Consider the following 22,982-nt stretch of genomic DNA (forward strand, 5'->3'; position numbering starts at 1 on the left):
ATACTGCATTCCAGCAGCTTTACCAAGCCAAAACATCTACCTGGTTTTCTTTTCTTTTCTATTTTTTTCTCTATTTGTAAATCAAGATAAAAGATGAATCAAAAGACTCTTGTTTAAATGAGCTTATAAAATCACAGAAGGAAATAAACTGATACCTGGTACTTGTATTTCTTTCTTTTTTCTCTTTTTGTGAATTAAGTTTAAAGATAAATTAAAAGTTTTCAGTTTAAGTGGGGTCAAATGAGAGAAGTAAAACAGAAGATTATACAGCAAACATTATTTCTATGACATCTGCAATTTCTAAAAATGCTAATTTTTATTAAACTTAGAGAAAGTACAACTCAAAGCAAATATATGACTTCTGAAAGGCCACTTGTTACTAAGTACATACACATTGTGTTCTTGATTTTGTTTTTAAAGGGCTACATTGTTACTCTCTTGCTTTAAAAGGTCTTTGCCAGCTCCAGCAGTGTTAGCAGGTAACACTGGAAAAGGTGTAAATGTTGGGTTCAAAAGAAGATGCTTAGCCCCACCAGTTCCAAGTCCACCTGGGTGAATAAGTGACACAGCTGCAGAACAGGGAGCTAAGAGTGGATTCAAATCTGCTCTTCCACTGCTTCTGGACTCTGCTGTATCTTTAAAATTTTGTCCTACATTTGTGGCTAGTTTAGCCCTTCCTGGTAAACCTAGGGGCTTCCTATCACGAAGAGGTTGCATTTGTGGTGGAATATATGGATAAGATTCTGTTTGTAGAAATTTAATGAAAAGCTCTGAGAAAGAACTATTGAGTGCAGGTTGCTGATTTGCTCTCAGAGGTGTTTGGGGGACATTTTTTGATGCTCCTCCAAGCCACCCACTCATCCACGTGGTAGCACCACCTTGATCGTCACAGAACAATTTCTCCATCTCCTCCTTTTTCATTCCAAGGATGCTTCCCATTAATCTTAACACTTCTTGCCGCTCACTTTTTGGAGTTTGAAAATAGACTATTAAGACGTTTCTCAGGAGTACCTTGTCCACTTTTCCTTCTGTGTCATTTACCAAGTTCATCCATTTCCTCTGAATGTCATCTAACATTTCCTGTAGGACCTCATTCTGTTTTTGAAGTTCTTCGATTTGCTCTTCCTGTAGATCTAACTGTTTTGTGAGTCTCGATGCTGAGTCCAAAGCAGCATTGGCTTCATCCAAACTTTCCTGTAAAGACACCAGTTTTCTTTCTAGGTTTTCAGCCTTTTTCTTCCACTTACTTACAAGCGCACTTTGCTTTTCTAGTTCAGCAGTATACATAGCTCTTTCCTCTTGTTGCGCACGCTCTAGTACCATCTGTAGGTTGGCTAGTGATAGAGCATACTGCTTTACCTCATCTTGTGACACTGAAAGCTGAAGAACGGTTTCATCCCTCTGCTTGGAGACTATATTCAATTGTTCCTGCAATGACTCTACCTGCAAACTGGCTTGATGACTTGCATTTTCCAGTGCATTAGAGGATGAAACTAGCTTCTCCTCCAATACTGTGACTTCTTTTCTTAGGTTAGCCTCTCTCTCTGCTGCAGCCAGAGCTTCACCAGTATAAAAATCCTGTGATTCTGAAAGTTGATGATGCAATCTCTCTAGCTCCTGGCTTAAGCACAATTCTTTTTCACGTAAATCCTTCACCTCACTAAGTAAACTGTTTTCCATTTGTTTCTGTTTCAGGGCCAACATGACTTGGTCTCTTTCCTCTTGAAATGTAACTGTCTTCTCCTGCATCGACTGAACTGCATTTAAAAGCTGATTTAGGTGAGGCGGGGCAAGATGGCAGACTGGTGAGCTGTATGTTTTAGTTACTCCTCCAGGAAAGTAGGTAAAAAGCCAGGAACTGCGTGGACTGGACACCACAGAGCAATCTGTCTTTGGGCATACTTCATACAACACTCATGAAAACGTGGAACTGCTGAGATCAGCGAAATCTGTAAGTTTTTGCGGCCAGGGGACCCGCGCCCCTCCCTGCCAGGCTCAGTCCCGGGGGAGGAGGGGCTGTCAGCTCCAGGAAGGAGAAGGGAGAATTGCAGTGGCTGCTCTCATCGGAAACTCATTCTACTGATTCAAACTCCAACCATAGATAGACTGAGGCCAGACACCAGAGACTCTGAGAGCAGCCAGCCCAGCAGAGAGGAGACGGGCATAGAAGGAAAACAACACGAGAAGCTCCAAAGTAAAAGCAGAGGATTTTTGGAGTTCTGGTGAACACAGAAAGGGGAAGGGCGGAGATCAGGCCTTGAGGCGCATATGCAAATCCCGAAGCAAGGCTGATCTCTCTGCCCAGGACACCTTTCCTTAATGGCCCTGGTTGCTTTGTCTATTAGCATTTCAATAACCCATTAGATCTCTGAGGAGGGCTGTTTTTTTTTTGTTTTTTTTTTGTTTTTTTTTTTTTTTAAATCCTTTTTGCTTTTTCTAAAACAATTACTCTAAGAAGCTCAATACAGAAAGCTTCAAAGAATTGAAATTTGGGCACGTCAAATCAAGAGCAGAACTAAGAGAGCTCTGAGACAAAAGGCAATAATCCAGTGGCTGAGAAAATTCACTAAACAACACAACTTCCCAAGAAAAGGGGGGTGTCCGCTCACAGCCACCATCCTGGTGGACAGGAAACACTCCTGCCCATCGCCAGCCCCATAGCCCAGAGCTGCCCCAGACAACCCAGTGTGACGGAAGTGCTTCAAATAACAGGCACACACCACAAAACTGGGCGTGGACATTAGCCTTCCCTGCAACCTCAGCTGAATGTCCCAGAGCTGGGAAGGGGGAGCAGTGTGAATTAACAGAGCCCCATTCAGCCATCATTTGAGCAGACTGGGAGCCTCCCAACACAGCCCAGCAGCCCAGAACTGCCCTGGGGGGACGGCACTCACCTGTGACATAGCACAGTCATCCCTCAACAGAGGACCCGGGGTGCACAGCCTGGAAGAGGGGCCCACTTGCAAGTCTCAGGAGCCATACGCCAATACCAAAGACTTGTGGGTCAGTGGCAGAGACAAACTGTGGCAGGACTGAACTGAAGGATTAGACTATTGCAGTAGCTTTAAAACTCTAGGATCATCAGGGAGATTTGATTGTTAGGGCCACCCCCCCTCCCCGACTGCCCAGAAACACGCCCCACATACAGGGCAGGCAACACCAACTACACACGCAAGCTTGGGACACCAATTGGGCCCCACAAGACTCACTCCCCCACTCACCAAAAAGGCTAAGCAGGGGAGATCTGGCTTGTGGAGAACAGGTGGCTCGTGGACACCACCTGCTGGTTAGTTAGAGAAAGTGTACTCCACGAAGCTGTAGATCTGATAAATTAGAGATAAGGACTTCAACTGGTCTACAAACCCTAAAAGAACCCTATCAAGGACAGCAAATGCCACGAGGCCAAAAACAACAGAAAATTATAAAGCATATGAAAAAACCAGACGATATGGATAACCCAAGCCCAAGCACCCAAATCAAAAGACCAGAAGAGACACACCTAGAGCAGCTACTCAAAGAACTAAAGATGAACAATGAGACCCTAGTACGGGATATGAAGGAAATCAAGAAGACCCTAGAAGAGCATAAAGAAGACATTGCAAGACTAAATAAAAAAATGGATGATCTTATGGAAATTAAAGAAACTGTTGACCAAATTAAAAAGATTCTGGACACTCATAGTACAAGACTAGAGGAAGTTGAACAACGAATCAGTGACCTGGAAGATGACAGAATGGAAAATGAAAGCATAAAAGAAAGAATGGGGAAAAAAATTGAAAAACTCGAAATGGACCTCAGGGATATGATAGATAATATGAAACGTCCGAATATAAGACTCATTGGTGTCCCAGAAGGGGAAGAAAAGGGTAAAGGTCTAGGAAGAGTATTCAAAGAAATTGTTGGGGAAAACTTCCCAAATCTTCTAAACAACATAAATACACAAATCATAAATGCTCAGCGAACTCCAAATAGAATAAATCCAAAAAAACCCACTCCGAGACATATGCTGATCACACTGTCAAACATAGAAGAGAAGGAGCAAGTTCTGAAAGCAGCAAGAGAAAAGCAATTCACCACATACAAAGGAAACAGCATAAGACTAAGTAGTGACTACTCAGCAGCCACCATGGAGGCGAGAAGGCAATGGCACGATATATTTAAAATTCTGAGAGAGAGGAATTTCCAGCCAAGAATACTTTATCCAGCAAAGCTCTCCTTCAAATTTGAGGGAGAGCTTAAATTTTTCACAGACAAAGAAATGCTGAGAGAATTTGCTAACAAGAGACCTGCCCTACTGGAGATACTAAAGGGAGCCCTACAGACAGAGAAACAAAGACAGGACAGAGAGACTTGGAGAAAGGTTCAGTACTAAAGAGATTCGGTATGGGTACAATAAAGGATATTAATAGAGAGAGGGAAAAATATGGCAAACATAATCCAAAGGATAAGATGGCCGATTCAAGAAATGCCTTCACGGTTTTAACGTTGAATGTAAATGGATTAAACTCCCCAATTAAAAGATATAGATTCGCAGAATGGATCAAAAAAAATGAACCATCAATATGTTGCATACAAGAGACTCATCTTAGACACAGGGACACAAAGAAATTGAAAGTGAAAGGATGGAAAAAAATATTTCATGCAAGCTACAGCCAAAAGAAAGCAGGTGTAGCAATATTAATCTCAGATAAAATAGACTTCAAATGCAGGGATGTTTTGAGAGACAAAGAAGGCCACTACATACTAATAAAAGGGGCAATTCAGCAAGAAGAAATAACAATCGTAAATGTCTATGCACCCAATCAAGGTGCCACAAAATACATGAGAGAAACATTGGCAAAACTAAAGGAAGCAATTGATGTTTCCACAATAATTGTGGGAGACTTCAACACATCACTCTCTCCTATAGATAGATCAACCAGACAGAAGACCAATAAGGAAATTGAAAACCTAAACAATCTGATAAATGAATTAGATTTAACAGACATCTACAGGACATTACATCACAAATCACCAGGATACACATACTTTTCTAGTGCTCACGGAACTTTCTCCAGAATAGATCATATGCTGGGACATAAAACAAGCCTCAATAAATTTAAAAAGATTGAAATTATACAAAGCACATTCTCTGACCACAATGGAATACAATTAGAAGTCAATAACCATCAGAGACTTAGAAAATTCACAAATACCTGGAGGTTAAACAACACACTCCTAAACAATCAGTGGGTTAAAGAAGAAATAGCAAGAGAAATTGCTAAATTTATAGAGACGAATGAAAATGAGAACACAACATACCAAAACCTATGGGATGCAGCAAAAGCAGTGCTAAGGGGGAAATTTATAGCACTAAACGCATATATTAAAAAGGAAGAAAGAGCCAAAATCAAAGAACTAATGGATCAACTGAAGAAGCTAGAAAATGAACAGCAAACCAATCCTAAACCAAGTAGAAGAAAAGAAATAACAAGGATTAAAGCAGAAATAAATGACATAGAGAACAAAAAAACAATAGAAAGGATAAATATCACCAAAAGTTGGTTCTTTGAGAAGATCAACAAGATTGACAAGCCCCTAGCTAGACTGACAAAATCAAAAAGAGAGAAGACCCATATAAACAAAATAATGAATGAAAAAGGTGACATAACTGCAGATCCTGAAGAAATTAAAAAAATTATAAGAGGATATTATGAACAACTGTATGGCAACAAACTGGATAATGTAGAAGAAATGGACAATTTCCTGGAAACATATGAACAACCTAGACTGACCAGAGAAGAAATAGAAGACCTCAACCAACCCATCACAAGCAAAGAGATCCAATCAGTCATCAAAAATCTTCCCACAAATAAATGCCCAGGGCCAGATGGCTTCACAGGGGAATTCTACCAAACTTTCCAGAAAGAACTGACACCAATCTTACTCAAACTCTTTCAAAACATTGAAAAAAATGGAACACTACCTAATTCATTTTATGAAGCTAACATCAATCTAATACCAAAACCAGGCAAAGATGCTACAAAAAAGGAAAACTACCGGCCAATCTCCCTAATGAATATAGATGCAAAAATCCTCAACAAAATACTTGCAAATCGAATCCAAAGACACATTAAAAAAATCATACACCATGACCAAGTGGGGTTCATTCCAGGCATGCAAGGATGGTTCAACATCAGAAAAACAATCAATGTATTACAACACATTAAAAACTCGAAAGGGAAAAATCAATTGATCATCTCAATAGATGCTGAAAAAGCATTTGACAAAATCCAACATCCCTTTTTGATAAAAACACTTCAAAAGGTAGGAATTGAAGGAAACTTCCTCAACATGATAAAGAGCATATATGAAAAACCCACAGCCAGCATAGTACTCAATGGTGAGAGACTGAAAGCCTTCCCTCTAAGATCAGGAACAAGACAAGGATGCCCGCTGTCACCACTGTTATTCAACATTGTGCTGGAAGTGCTAGCCAGGGCAATCCAGCAAGACAAAGAAATAAAAGGCATCCAAATTGGAAAAGAAGAAGTAAAACTGTCATTGTTCGCAGATGATATGATCTTATATCTAGAAAACCCTGAGAAATCAACGATACACCTACTAGAGCTAATAAACAAATTTAGCAAAGTAGCGGGATACAAGATTAATGCACATAAGTCAGTAATGTTTCTATATGCTAGAAATGAACAAACTGAAGAGACACTCAAGAAAAAGATACCATTTTCAATAGCAACTAAAAAAATCAAGTACCTAGGAATCAACTTAACCAAAGATGTAAAAGACCTATACAAAGAAAACTACATAACTCTACTAAAAGAAATAGAAGGGGACCTTAAAAGATGGAAAAATATTCCATGTTCATGGATAGGAAGGCTAAATGTCATTAAGATGTCAATTCTACCCAAACTCATCTACAGATTCAATGCAATCCCAATCAAAATTCCAACAACCTACTTTGCAGACTTGGAAAAGCTAGTTATCAAATTTATTTGGAAAGGGAAGATGCCTCGAATTGCTAAAGACACTCTAAAAAAGAAAAACGAAGTGGGAGGACTTACACTCCCTGACTTTGAAGCTTATTATAAAGCCACAGTTGCCAAGACAGCATGGTACTGGCACAAAGATAGACATATAGATCAATGGAATCGAATTGAGAATTCAGAGATAGACCCTCAGATCTATGGCCGACTGATCTTTGATAAGGCCCCCAAAGTCACCGAACTGAGCCATAATGGTCTTTTCAACAAATGGGGCTGGGAGAGTTGGATATCCATATCCAAAAGAATGAAAGAGGACCCCTACCTCACCCCCTACACAAAAATTAACTCAAAATGGACCAAAGATCTCAATATAAAAGAAAGTACCATAAAACTCCTAGAAGATAATGTAGGAAAACATCTTCAAGACCTTGTATTAGGAGGCCACTTCCTAGACTTTACACCCAAAGCACAAGCAACAAAAGAGAAAATAGATAAATGGGAACTCCTCAAGCTTAGAAGTTTCTGCACCTCAAAGGAATTTCTCAAAAAGGTAAAGAGGCAGCCAACTCAATGGGAAAAAATTTTTGGAAACCATGTATCTGACAAAAGACTGATATCTTGCATATACAAAGAAATCCTACAACTCAATGACAATAGTACAGACAGCCCAATTATAAAATGGGCAAAAGATATGAAAAGACAGTTCTCTGAAGAGGAAATACAAATGGCCAAGAAACACATGAAAAAATGTTCAGCTTCACTAGCTATTAGAGAGATGCAAATTAAGACCACAATGAGATACCATCTAACACCGGTTAGAATGGCTGCCATTAAACAAACAGGAAACTACAAATGCTGGAGGGGATGTGGAGAAATTGGAACTCTTATTCATTGTTGGTGGGACTGTATAATGGTTCAGCCACTCTGGAAGTCAGTCTGGCAGTTCCTTAGAAAACTAGATATAGAGCTACCATTCGATCCAGCGATTGCACTTCTCGGTATATACCCGGAAGATCGGAAAGCAGTGACACGAACAGATATCTGCACGCCAATGTTCATAGCAGCATTATTCACAATTGCCAAGAGATGGAAACAACCCAAATGTCCTTCAACAGATGAGTGGATAAATAAAATGTGGTATATACACACGATGGAATACTACGCGGCAGTAAGAAGGAACGATCTGGTGAAACATATGACAACATGGATGAACCTTGAAGACATAATGCTGAGCGAAATAAGCCAGGCACAAAAAGAGAAATATTATATGCTACCACTAATGTGAACTTTGAAAAATGTAAAACAAATGGTTTATAATGTAGAATGTAGGGGAACTAGCAGTAGAGAGCAATTAAGGAAGGGGGAACAATAATCCAGGAAGAACAGATAAGCTATTTAACGTTCTGGGGATGCCCAGAAATGACTATGGTCTGTTAATTTCTGATGGTTGTAGTAGGAACAAGTTCACTGAAATGTTGGTATATTATGTAACTTTCTTGGGGTAAAGTAGGAACATGTTGGAAGTTAAGCAGTTATCTTAGGTTAGTTGTCTTTTTCTTACTCCCTTGCTATGGTCTCTTTGAAATGCTCTTTTATTGTATGTTTGTTTTCTTTTTAACTTTTTTTTTCATACAGGTGATTTGAAAAAAGAAGGGAAAGTTACAAAAAAAAAAAAAAAAAAAAAAAAAAAAAAAAAAAAAAAAAAAAAGGGTAAAAAAAAAAAAAAAAAAAAGATGTAGTGTCCCCTTGAGGAGCCTGTGGAGAATGCAGGGGTATTCGCCTACCCCACCTCCATGGTTGCTAACATGACCACAGACATAGGGGACTGATGGTTTGATGGGTTGAGCCCTCTACCATAAGTTTTACCCTTGGGAAGACGGTTGCTGCAAAGGAGAGGCTAGGCCTCCCTGTATTTGTGCCTAAGAGTCTCCTCCTGAATGCCTCTTTGTTGCTCAGATGTGGCCCTCTCTCTCTGGCTAAGCCAACTTGAAAGGTGAAATCACTGCCCTCCCCCCTACGTGGGATCAGACACCCAGGGGAGTGAATCTCCCTGGCAACGTGGAATATGACTCCCAGGGAGGAATGTAGACCTGGCACCGTGGGACGGAGAACATCTTCTTGACCAAAAGGGGGATGTGAAAGGAAATGAAATAAGCTTCAGTGGCAGAGAGATTCCAAAAGGAGCCGAGAGGTCACTCTGGTGGGCACTCTTATACACACTTTAGACAACCCTTTTTAGGTTCTAAAGAATTGGGGTAGCTGGTGGTGGATACCTGAAACTATCAAACTACAACCCAGAACCCATGAATCTCGAAGACAGTTGTATAAAAATGTAGCTTATGAGGGGTGACAATGGGATTGGGAAAGCCATAAGGACCAAACACCACTTTGTCTAGTTTATGGATGGATGTGTAGAAAAGTAGGGGAAGGAAACAAACAGACAAAGGTACCCAGTGTTCTTTTTTACTTCAATTGCTCTTTTTCACTCTAATTATTATTCTTGTTATTTTTGTGTGTGTGCTAATGAAGGTGTCAGGGATTGATTTAGGTGATGAATGTACAACTATGTAATGGTACTGTAAACAATCGAAAGTACAATTTGTTTTGTATGACTGCGTGGTATGTGAATATATCTCAATAAAATGATGATTAAAAAAAAAAAAACACATTTGCAGGCAATTCAGCACCATTAATTATACTCACAACATGTTACCAACACCTCTATCCATTTCCAAACACCTAAACTAAACCTAGTTAAAAATTTGCATATATTAAACAGCCACTCCCTATTCTCTAGCCTCATTCTGTCTCCTGGTGACCTATATTCCAGATTTTATTCCTATGAGTTTACATATTATAATACATTCATATTAGTGAGATCATAAAATATTTGCCCTTTTGTGTCTGTCTTCTTTCCCTCAAAATAACGTCCTCAATGAAAAATAGGGTGGGAGGGGGGATGATTTGGGTGTTCTTTTTTACTTTTATTTTTTATTCTTTTTACTTTTTCTGAGATAAGATAGATGTTCAAAAAATAGATTGGGGTGATGAATGCACAACTATATGATGGTACTGTGAACAGTTGATTGTACACCATGGATGATTGTATGGTATGTGAATACATCTCAATTAAACTGAATTAAAGAAAATAATGTCCTCAAAAAAAAAAAAAAAAAAAAAAAAAAAAAAAAGCTGATTTAACTCCCCAGTCTTGCCCTGTTCTTTTTCTTTCAATAGTTGCTCAAAAGCAAGAGCCTTCTCATTTATCTCCTGGTGTTCAAACTCCCTTTCTCGCAGCATCATAGAAAACTTCATGTTAGTCTCTTGTAATGCTTGACATTCTGTTTGCTTTACCCTGGATATTTCTACTAGTTTTCCATTTTCCTCTTTTAGTTGACACATGTCCATTTCTAAAATTGATATTCTCTCCTTTAGGTTTGTTACTGCCTGCCTCAGAATTTCATTTTCATTCACTTGGTTAGTGAAATTTTCACTTAAAGAATGTAACTGATCATATTTGGCTTTGAGTAAGAGGTCTTTACCCTTAAGTAACTTTTGTAAAACATCTTGTTTTTCCTTTAGCTGCTTAATTTCTGAATCAGTTTGTTCATGTTCTTTTCTTTCTAGCTCTGAGGTGGCAGCAATCGAATCAGACAATCTATGGTTATTTTCCTGGAGAGTTTGAATTCTTGCATCTTTTTCCTGCAGTGATTTTCTTAATTTTTCTATTTCTTGTTGAAGCAATTTAGAAGGTTCACTAGGTATATCAGACTTAACTGCCCCGAGAGATTCTTCTGACTCTGAAACAAGTGATGATCCAGAAAAGAGCCGTTGTGAAATAATATCAAGTTTTCCTACAAGATGATCCTTGGTATTCAAAAGTTGCCCTAAGCTGCGCTGAACTTGTGCTAATTCCTGACCCAAAGTTTTGAGTTTGGTTTCCTTCTGGTCATAACTTTGGATTAGGCCAGTATATTCTACCTGCAGTTTAGAGTTATTATCACTGTCAATCAAAACCTGGGTCTGAAGTTTTTGAAGTTCTTCCTGTTGTTGGGCTGACTCATGTTCCATATTTTGCACTGTGGTCATCACCTGTTGTTTCCACTCTTCCATTTTCATCACTTGCTGTTTTAATTTATCTCGTTCCTGTAGAAGCTCCTCAAACTGATTACTGTTAACACCTCCAACCTCATTTCCTGTGTTAGATGTCTGTAACACTGTCAACAAAGTCTGACATTTCTGACTTAATGCATCTATTTCAATGTCTTTTTCTCGAATGATAAGTGATAAATTCTGAACAGTTTCCCTAAGCATTTTCTGGCCACTACTTTCCAATCTAGTGGACAATTTTTTATTTTCATCTTGCAGCTTAATAAGCGCTGCTTGTTGGGCAGCAGCCGTGTCTATCATTTGGTGATGTTCTGTTTTTAGGCGGCTATTTTCCCTAGTCTTCTCATCCAAAACAGCTAATATTTGTCCTTTCTCCACAGTGTAGGCCTGTAGTTGCTGTTGAAGGTAAACAACATCCTGGGTGTAAGAAGGTGAAGACATTCTTGCATGAAGAGCTTTTATCTCCAAATCCCTCTGCTGGATGATCTGCCTTAGTTTACCAACCTCATCTTTGGACTGCTGATCAATCTGTTTTGTTAAAATTAGGTTCTTTTCATTTAGAAGTTTACTCTCCAATTCTCGTTCTGTTAGTTTTTCATTTTGCATGTCTAATTCTTTAGTAATGTTCCCTTTATCATCTCTAAGTTGGCAAGCTCTCTTTTTTTCATCATCCAGATCTTGGGTGATGCCTGTCGACGACTTATCTCTTATCAACTTTGAAATCTGGCCTGCGGGGGAAGCCAGGCTGCCCCCTACTCGGCCCAGAGATTGGCCCAAGCCAGAGCCAAGGCCTCGAAACCAGTTCATGGCTGTGGGCTGGAAAGCGACGTGGTCCACTCCCTCTCCCAGAAGAGTGTCCAACGTCACCGGACATTCCCACCAAGTGTCCTCGAACTGCTGTGAGCTAGTCGGAATCACTGCGCTCAGGATTCCACATCACAAAGGGCTTCCTAGGCAACAGTGACCTCAGCACCCACCAACTGCCTGGCTCCGCCCAGAACCTTAAAGGGCCAGCCTGTCACACAGTTACACAGCCAGCCCCGCGGGGCCTCTGCTCTTTCCAGTGATTTCCCACAGCCAGGGCTGACCACTTCTTCCCCCTTTTCATTGACCATTCTCAAATGTTCAGTGGGCAACTCCTGCCAACTCAATGGCCATCACCATGGCACCCACTCTAAAAGCTGCAACTGATCATAAAGAGGAGCCATGGTGGCTTTCTCCCTAGTTATATTTTGAATCAGAAAATCAAATTTCATAATGAAGAATTTGGCCTCTTATAGTACTTACTAGTTTCAGCTCATGGAAATTATTTATTCTCTCCAAATGGGGACAAGAATAGAATTCACATAAAACAGATATTTATATATCTGATATACTACATTATTGTTTTTACATCATGGCCAAAGCAAGCAGTGAAGGTTAAAGTCAAGTGACCCACCTTACTGATTCCATCAACATAATGCAGATTCTGAAATCTGCTTATACTCCATACAATAGGAAAAGGAAAGTGATATTGTTGACCTATGAAACATTATGAATTACTCTACAGGACAGAACCCAGGAATCTCATGAAAAGACAGGATATGTTAATGGTATGTTACAATTTGCCTTACAATGTGACATGCTCTTTGGTACATGGTCTGTAATGAAGAATAGAGGTGGAGTGATTTGTCACCAGTTAATATACAGCCATCATAGAATTCTAAATTACCTAATGCTGGACACAATCTTGTCAAATAGCCTAAATTTGCATATAAGTTATGAAAACTGAAAAAAATTATGACATACTTTCAACTTTCTTTCTACTGTAATAGGCATTTAGTAAATTATTGGTGACTGCAGAAATTATTGAGGTTAGTCATGTCAATAGAGCATGTGGTATTTAAAGAAAATTATTTTGACATTTTACTCATTAAGTTTTGCTGTGCCCCATCCCTTGGACTCTGGGAGGGCTTGTGAGTGCTCTGATCAAGAGAATAGCAGAAATGAGCCTGGAGAGTCCATGTGTAGCCACTCCAGTGGACAGCCCTGGCTGAGCTCCCAGTAGACAGCCAGCATCATATGTCCATTAGATAAATGAACCATCTTGGTCCAGAGCAGTTGAGTTTTCAGATCACTGCAGCCCCAACTAATATTTGTCTATAATCACATGAGAGAACGCAAGCAAGAACTGACCTGCTGAGCCCTTCTCACATTCATTGTTGACAATACTATCAACAGAAGAAATTTTGAGTTTGCTCTGTATAATCAGTGTCACAGTAATAGTATCTGGAATGTGTGTGTACCAAGGAATTCTTTTATTTATAACTTTTGGTATGGTTGAAAAAAGCAGATGAACTATGGATAAATGCAAACCTTTGCATTTTACTCCTTGTTAATACTGTGGTTTTAGAAAAACCACTTAACCCTAAGTCTTCATTTCAGTATCTTTACAAAGGAGTTGGTCTTATGTAACTTTCCAGGTTCTTCTAAGTATCAAACGAGATAGAAACAAAATAAAGGTCTTAAAAGTAACAAAAAACAAAGTGGCAGGCCTATATGCACAGTTAGTCAAAGTTCACAAATCTTTGTCATTTGGACAATGTGCTTTCCAGATGCATAGGAAATTAGTGTTCTGCATCTGGAGAAAGGGGAGGTAGTTTACATCTAACATCTTTCCCATTCTGAAGGCCCATGATCCTACATTTCATTAGGTTTACATATCTTTGATTCCAACCTTAGAATGCCTGGAATAAAAGAGAATTGCAAATTTCAAGGTTACTTAATATTTTCTTCCTTCTGTTAACACCCTTAGTAAAGATGATTATAGACCAAAACTATTTTTTTCCTGTATCAACCAAGACAGTCTCTCATTCAATGGATATGGGCTCTGATTTTTATAAATGTTTACTGTGAATTTTTTCCAGTGTCGATGAACAAATAATGAATCTTTTCCTGGGAAAAATAATTAACTGTAGTTACCCATTCCAAGCATGGATTGTTACATTTTCATTGACACACACACAAAAATAGTTATGAAATTAGAAAGAAAAACAACTGAATTATCATAAAGTTACACACAGGAAGACAGAAGGAAAAAATCCAAGGAAAGGCAAACTCATTTATTTCAAGGAAAGGGATTCCTATTTTAAACACATTATTCTTTGACACGTAAGACAGCATCCATGTCAATTGGCTTTAAAGTAGCTTCTTTTTTTTTAATTTAGCAAAATGTAGGTCAACTGTCAGTTCTTCTATGCCTGCACTTATAACAACACACAGGAACATATTTTCTCTTTACTTCCCCTATGATAAAATATAAAGGAAAACATGCATATACAGCATAGGAGTTAAGCTCTAAGGAGCTTAAGGCATAAGCAAAACAGATTGGTTTTCCCAAAGGCATGTTTCAACAAGTAAGGTACTTGCAAAAGGTTAGTGTGAAGAACAGAAATTCCCATATATGTGTATTTGTGATGCCAAACACAAGCTTTTAAAAGGTCTTCCAGATTACTGTTTATTAATGAGAAGCACTCTCTAAGAAGTTAGGACAGGTGCTTTCTGTCCCAGAACAAGATGGCTTCAGATCCTTTTGGGAAATGTAAGGGAATGACAGAAAAGTCTCTGAGAGCATAGCTTGGTGAAACTTGGTGAAACTTAAAAAAAAACCTTAAGAAGAAACATGAAAAGAATTTGGGAAATGCAATCAAGAAAATGTCAAGCAGGTATGATTTTTATGATACAAAAAAAAAAGGATTCTTTAATCCTCATAAGTATCATGGTATGGAATTGACTGGTGATGACCTTACATTTTGGAAGGTTAAGCATCAATTTGGATGGAAATTCACTCATCTGATTTAAAACTTGGTGATACATTTGTTGACCATTTGAAAAAATAGCTGAATTGACATAGGCCTATATAGAAATCCATCTAAACTAAGTTGCCAGAGTGGTTAAACATCAGGCCAAGGTCTCCAGGAAAAAAGGATTCATCATTCAAAAGCCAATTCAGATGCCAGCTCCTCTGAGCAGCTCACGTCACCGCTGCAGTAAGGCACTTTGGGGAATCCATTGTGCCAATGTAATGTCAATGTGCTTCTTATTTCATAATTATTACTTGTTCCCTCTTTATTTAAACAAGTTTTACCCATAATCTCACAAATCCTGCAGAATTCAGTTTCTCAGGTTTACAACAAAACTAAAACAAATCCCTATATTTAAATCATGTTCTCTATAATTACAGTTTACTTCATCTCTTTTGCATAATCCCCTGATCATATTGTGTTGAGCTTTTTTATTGTCTATTCGTTATAGAATGAAAAAGTAAGTATATAAGTATAATTATCTGATTTGTGAAAGTGCACACAATCTCCCCCAACCCAGATATCCTGGTGTGTCCAATGAATGGGTCAGTGGAGAGGAAGGACCTGGAGAGTCAGCTGAGAAGCCCATCTCAGGAGGTCTAGTTGCTGTCCAATCTGGGGTTGGGTGAGGAGCACAAGACCAGCAAGGACAGAGAGACAGAGCAAGAGATATGGAGCTTTAATTCTTAAAGAGAACAACATTATAAATGTCTACAAATATTCTGGAAACATGTTTAGTTATTACACCAAGCCATTTGCAAAAACAAGTTCAATTATGTTTTTTTAAATAAATATGTTACCCTCACTAACTGTAACTATCACATCATTGTATAAAAATGAATATATAGGGAAAACGAAATAATGAGAAAACTCCATGAAACAACATCAGTAAAGCATGACAAATCTCATTTCTGATCACAATAAATGTCAATGGATTAATCCCTAATGAGTAGGTCAAGTCCATTACTTATTCTTAAAAAGCACACACACAAAGTATAAATAAAACAAAAACTTAAGGTAAAAAAAATGAAAGACTGAAAAAAGAATAATATAGCAGATCAAACACATTTTAAAGAGACATACAGAGATTTTTAAAGCAACAAATAAAACAAAGTGGCTATTAATAGTTTAAATAGATGAATCTCATTTAAATATAAGAGAGAGAGAAAGAGAGACACATAAAAGATACTTAGGGGAGAAGCTGAACACATGGTTTTTTAAGGTTGGTTGTTCTGTATTTACTCCCCACAATACTCCAGCAGATTATTCACATTCTCGTTGTTTGCTTCTGTGCCAAACAGATATGAAAATAGCTTGTATTTTATATGGTCATTTGGGGAATAAATAAGTCATAAGAAACATTTAGCACAATGCCTTGCATATATTAATTGCTTACAGAATGTTAGTCATATATATGTAAACTCATGTTTATATGTATATATGTATGTGTTTATTTGTATATTATACATATGTTTATATATAGGCATAAATGATAAACCAAAGTTATTAACAGGATTTACTGATACTGAAATTTGAATATATTCCTTTCCCAACTGTATTGTAATTTTTCAATACTAACCATACATTACTTTTTTTGACATTTTAATACAGTTTTACTCAGATATATACAAAGACCTTACAATCATCTAAGTGTCCAATCAACTATTCCCAGTACTATCATACAGTTGTGCATTCATCACCAGTAAGAACTTCTGAACATTTTTCTTACTCCAAAAAAATAAGATAAAATAAAAATAAAAATAAAAAAGAATACCCAAAACATTCTATCCCCCCATCCTACCCTTTTTTTCATTTCATTTTTGTCCCCATTTTTCTACTCATCTGTCCATACACTGGATAAAGGGAGTATGAGCCACAAGGTTTTCACAATCACAGTCCTACCCTGTAAGCTACATAGTTATGCAGTTGTCTTCAAGAATCAAGGTTACTGGGTTGCAGTTCGACAGTTTCAGGTATTTCCTTCCAGCTATTTCAATACACTAAAAACTAAAAAGGGATATCTATATAGTGCTTAAGAATACCCTCCAGAGTGACCTCTTGACTCCATTTGAAATCTCTCAGCCACTGAAATTTTGTTTCATTTAAATTCCCCCTTTGTTCAAGATAATTTTCTCAATTCAAGGATGCCACGTCCAGCTCATTCCCAGGACTAATATCCCATGTTGCCAAAGAGATTTACATTCCTGGAAGCCAAGTCCCATGTAGGGTGGAGGGCAATGAGATCACCTGTCAAGGTGGCTTAGCTAGAGAGAGAGGGCCACATCTGAGCAACAAAGAAGTACTCAGGGGAAGACTCTTAGGCACAATTATAAGCAGGTTGAGCCTCTCCTTTGCAGTAATGAGCTTCATAAGGGCAAGCCCCAAGATAGAGAGCCCCAAGATAGAGGGCTCGGCATACCAAACTGTCAGCCCTCAATGTCTGTGAGAAAAACAGCAACAACCCAGGTGAGAAAGTCCAACATTTCCATTTCCCTGCAAATATATCCTCATTCTCTGCCCAAATAACTTTGGGATGCATCAGAATTTCACACTAACCAGTAATAACCTACCAGATCTCACTTCCTATTCAAAGTTCCATGTAACTACAGCATTTGACTAAAGTGACTCTACAAGTTAAATTTAGTGTGCTACAAAAAATATAGATCCTGCAACCAATGAACATCTTTGCCCGTGGTTTCACACAGAAGTTGAAATTTTAAAACACAGTCAATGTCGCTCCTTACCCTTTCTCCTGATTTGCCTTAGTCCAAACCAGATCCACTTCATTCGTATCTCTTATTGAGGTCTGAATTTTTTCAGCTTTTTTAACAATTGCTGTCTGAGGTAATACTGACATTCACAGCTGCCAAGTTCTAGCTCTGAGTTTCAAGTGTCACACAGGTACCCAAATTTCCAGAGATCAACCATGCTATACACAAGCAGCTGAGCATCTCAGAATTTGGAGAAAACCATTACAACTCAGAAATAGATGTGCGCCTTACAATCTGGGGACCATTACAATAAGCATTCCCCTGATAAGCTGTGCTCTGAGATTCAATTCTCAGAGTTTAAACATTATAGTTAGTCACATTAATGAGGCATTATAATGTTTTCCCTTTTGTTTCTGGTGTACTTCACACAAGACACTGTACTCAAGATCCGTTCACCTAGTTTCATGTCTCACAGCTCATTCCTTCTTGCAGCTGCTCAATATTCTATTGTATGCACATACCACAGTTCACCATTCTGTTCATCAGTCGATGTGCCCTTAGGTTCACCCCCATCCATGGCAAACTGTGAGTACTGCCGCCATAAACACCAGTATGCAAATGTCTATTCATGTCACTGCTCTCAGATCTTCCAACATATGTTCCATAAATGAGGATAAAGGTCCTTATGGCACCCACATACTTAGCTTCTTGTGGAACCACCACACTGTCCTCTAGAGAGGCTACTCCATTCTGCTTCCACACCAACAGCGCAGAGGTGCATTCCTCTCTCCATGTTTTCTCTAGCACTTGTATCCCTCTGTTTATATTTTTCCCCGCAATTTTTTAAATTCATTTTTATTGAGATATATATTCACATACCATACGATAATCCAAAGTGTACAATCATTTGTTCAGAGTACCATCATATAGTTGTGCATTCATCACCCCAATTTCTTTTTTGAACATTATTCTTATATCAGAAAAAGTGAAAAAAGAATAAAAAATAATGGTAAAAAAGAACACCCAAATCATTACCCCCACCCATTTTTTCATTTAGTTTTTTGCTGCCCTTTTTCTACTCATCCATCCATACACTGGATAAAAGGAATGCAATCACCAAGGCTTGCACAATCACACTGTCATCCCTTGTAAGCTGTACTGCTATACAATTATCTTCAAGATTCAAGGCTACTGGGTTGTAGTTTGATAGTTTCGGGTATTTATTTCTAGCTATTTCACTGCACTATAACCCAAAAAGGGTTATCGATATAGCACATAAGAGTGCCCACCAGAGTGACCTCTCAACTCCATTTGGAATCTCTCAGCCATGGAAATTTTGTTTCATTTCATTTCATATCCCCCTTTTGGTCAGTAACGTGTTCCCAATACCATGGTGTTGGGTCCAGATTCATCCCGGGAGTCGTATACCATGTTGCCAGGAAGATTTACACCCGAGAGTCAGATCGCATGTATGGGGGAGGGCAGTGAGTTCACTTGCTGAGTTGGTTTAGCTGGAGAAAGAAGTCCACATTGGAAATAATTGTGTGAATGGATTAAACTCTCCAACAGACTGGTAGAATGGATTTAAAAAAATTACCCACTGATATGCTGTTTACAAGAGACTCACTTCAAACTCTGTGAAATAAAGAGACTGAAAGTGAAAGGATGGAAAAAATATTCCAGGCAAAATGCAATCAAAAAAGCTCAGGGTTGAGGGCAGGGGGAGTCAGAAGATGGGGGCATAGAGAGGAGTGGAATTTAGTCAGTCCCCTGGAACAACTAATAAACAGCCAGGAATAAATAGTAAATAATCTGGAATAACTGCTGGAGGACAACCATAACTGTCCACACATCATGCACCAACCTGTATTGGGAGGAATGCCTGAGATCGCAGTATACAATCTGTAAGTAAATGCTGCAGAACCATGTCGAGAGCCCCTGCCCCACATGGCAGCTCAAATTGCAAAGCCTCACTGCTTGCACTCTCCAAGCAGAGGGAGAGAATATAGCTCAGCTGAGCTCCAACTGGGGTTTTAATTAACAAATGCAGACTGTGGAATACAAGCCACAAACCCCCAAAAAACAGACAGAGGCTTTTAGTGATGACTGATCTCAAAGAACTAAATGACTCTCTGTACTGGGAGGGGAACATCAGGAGACCGGGTGTTACCTCTGGCCAATGAGAGAAATTGAGGGGCCATACGCTGGCTACAGAAGGGGGTTTCCTGTCCCTCTTTATCTCTCTGTCAACCTGAGAGGCTTAGAGGAGAGACCCACAGCCACTTTAGGTGGAGTGAGCTGCAGCCATTTTCAGTTCCCAGCACTCTGACCCAAACATGGGTAGAGATGACAGTCTGAGGGAAAATAGCCAAAACTGAAACTGAAGGGACCACACCTCCTTATACCAGTCCAGAGTGACAGGCTCACAGGCACCACTGCTGGGCAGGTTAGGAAAAGCACAGCAACTGGCAACCTCACAGGTCGTGTCAATCTTCTCAGACACACTCTCAGGGAAACCCTTCTGACACCTGAGCCCATGCTGGTCTGGGAAAACCTAATTGAGGTAACCAAGGAAACGAGATGCCTAAACAACAGAAAACTACAACCTACACTAAGAAAAATGAAAATATGGCACCAGTCAAAGGAACAAACTTATGCATCAATCAAGATACAACTGAGATATTGTTTCACTTTAATGAAACAATCTATTAAAGATTTTCAAAGAAATATGCTAAACCAAATCAACATGTTTAGGGAAGATACAATAAAAGCAACAAAGGCTATAAGGAAAACACTGGGTGAACATGAGGTGGAAATCGAAAGTTTGAAGAAACAACTGGCAGAATATATGGAAATGAAAGGCACAACACAGGAGATGAAAAGCACCATGGAGATATACAACAGCAGATCTCAAGAGGCAGAAGAAAACACTCAGGAACTGGAGAACAAGACACCTCAAATCCTACACACAAAAGAACAGATAGGGAAAAGAATGGAAAAATATGAGCAACGTCTCAGGGAAATCATCGACAACATGAAGCACACAAATATACATGTCAAGGGTGTCCCAGAAGGAAAAAAGGGAGAAGAGGCAGAAGCAATAATAAAGGAAATAATCAATGCGAATTTCCCATCTCTTGTGAAAGAAATACAATTACAGATCCAAGAAGCACAGCATACCCCAAACAGAATAGATCTGAACAGACTTAAGCCAAGACACTTAAAAATCAGATTATCAAACATCAAAGACAAAGAGAAAATCCTTTGATTTCTCTTTGTGCCCCATCACATGATCTACACAGGAATGAGAAGGGGATAATTACTACAGATCCTGAAGAAATTAATTTTTTTTTTTTAATCATAAGAGGAGACTATAAAATGAAGACATGGCCTAGTCAAAGAAACAAAATTACACTTCAACTGAGATACAGAAATTGAAACAATTAATTAAAGATCTTCAAATGAATATGCTGTATCAATTAAAAAATCAAATCAACACCCTGAGAGAAAATATGGCAAATGAAATGAAGGATATAAAGTAGACATTGGGAGAACATACGGAAGAACTCTTAAGGGTAAAAAAAAAAAAAAAATTGGAACATCATGTGGGAATTAAAGACACTATAAGAGACCAAAAAACACAATGGAGATATACAACAGCAAAATTGAAGTGGCAGAAGAAAAGTTTCATGAACTGGATGACAGGACATCTAAAACCCTACGCACAAAAAGACAGATAGGGAAACAAATGGAAAAATATGAGCAGCATCTTAGGGAATTGCGTGACAACATGAAAAGCATGGATATATGCATCATAGGTTTCCCAAAAGGAGAAGAGAAGGGAAAAGGGGCAGAAACAATAATGGAGAAAATAATCATTGAAAATTTCCCATCTATTATGAAAGAAATAAAATCATAGATCCAAGAAGCACAGTGTAACCCAAAAATAATAGATCCAAATAGACCTATGCCAAGACAATTCATCAGATTATCGTATGTCAAAGCCAAAGAGAGAATTAAGAAAGCAGCAAGAGAAAAGAGACCCATCACATACAAGGGAAACTCGATAAGACCATGGGCAGATTTCTCAGTAGAAACCATGAACATGAGAAAGCAGTCATATAATATATTTAAGATACAGAAAGAGAAAAACTGCAGATCAAGAATTCTATATTTAACAAAACTGTCCATCAAAAAAGAGAGAGATTAAATTATCTTCAGAAAAACAGACACTGAGAGAGTTTGTGAATAAGAGAACGGTGCTCCAAGAAATAAAGGGAGTGCTACAGGATGACAGGAAAAAAACAGGAGAAAAAGATTTGGAAAAGAGTGTAGAAATGAAGACTATCAGTAAGGATAAAAGGAGAGAGAGAGAAAAATTAGATATGACCTACAAAATCCAAAAGACAAAATGGTAGAAGAAAGTACTGCCCTTACAGTAATAAACTGAATGTTAATGGATTAAAAGTCCCCCAATAAAAGTCATAGACTGGCAGAAGGGATTAAAAAAACAAGACCAACCTGTATGTTGCCTGCAAGAAACTCACCTAAGAAAGGAGGACAAACTGGCTGAAAGTGGAAGGCTGGAAGAAGACATTTCACACAAACAACTACCAGAAAAATGTAGTAGCTACATTAATATGAGACAAATTAGACTTCAAAGTAAAAACAATTCAAGAGTCAAAGAAGATCAATGTATATTAAAAGGGTCAATTCATCAAGAAAACCTGACAAACATAAATATTTGTGCACCAAGCCAGAGTGCCCCAAAATTCATGAAGAAAACACTGAGAACACTGAAAGGAGAAGTAGAAACCTCTACAATAATAGTTGGAGATTTCAATACACTGCTCTCATCAATAGATAAAACAGGTAGACAGAGGATGAAAAAGGAAATGTAAATGTTGAATTGTGCAATATACAAACTAGACTTCACTGATATTTATAAAATAGTAGAACTCACAACAGCAGGATACACATTTTTCTCAAGTCCTCATGGAACATTCTCTAGGTTAGGCCACATGTTGGGTCACAAAGCAAGTCTCAACAAATTTAAAAATGCTGATATTATAAAAAACACTTTCTTGGAACATAATGGAATGAAGTTGGAAATAAACAACAGGCAGAAGGTTGTAAAATTCACAAATATATGGAGGATAAACAACACTCACTTAGAAAACCAGTGGGTAAAGGAATAAATTACAAGAGAAGTAAATACCTTGAGGCAAATGACAATGAAAACACATGTCAAAACTTATGGGATGCAGCAAAGGCGGTCCTGAAAGGGAAATTTGTTGCCATAAATGTGTGTATTAATAGAGGAGAGAAGCAGCAAA

The 22,982-nt window shown here is 38.4% G+C and overlaps 1 protein-coding gene across 1 annotated transcript; it reads right to left on the minus strand.

Moving 5' to 3' along the window:
• Positions 1-414: 414 nt before the first annotated feature.
• On the minus strand, positions 415-12,208 carry LOC119535483 (thyroid receptor-interacting protein 11-like). Its single transcript, XM_037837808.1, has 3 exons — positions 12,124-12,208; positions 10,185-12,010; positions 415-1,779 (listed from the first exon to the last, which is right to left on the minus strand). Exons 1-3 carry the CDS (start codon positions 12,206-12,208, stop codon positions 415-417), a joined length of 3,276 nt encoding a protein of 1,091 aa, XP_037693736.1.
• Between the last annotated feature and the right edge of the window lie 10,774 nt (positions 12,209-22,982).

Source organism: Choloepus didactylus, chromosome 5 (assembly GCF_015220235.1).
Source record: "Choloepus didactylus isolate mChoDid1 chromosome 5, mChoDid1.pri, whole genome shotgun sequence".
NCBI classification, from domain to species: domain Eukaryota; kingdom Metazoa; phylum Chordata; class Mammalia; order Pilosa; family Megalonychidae; genus Choloepus; species Choloepus didactylus.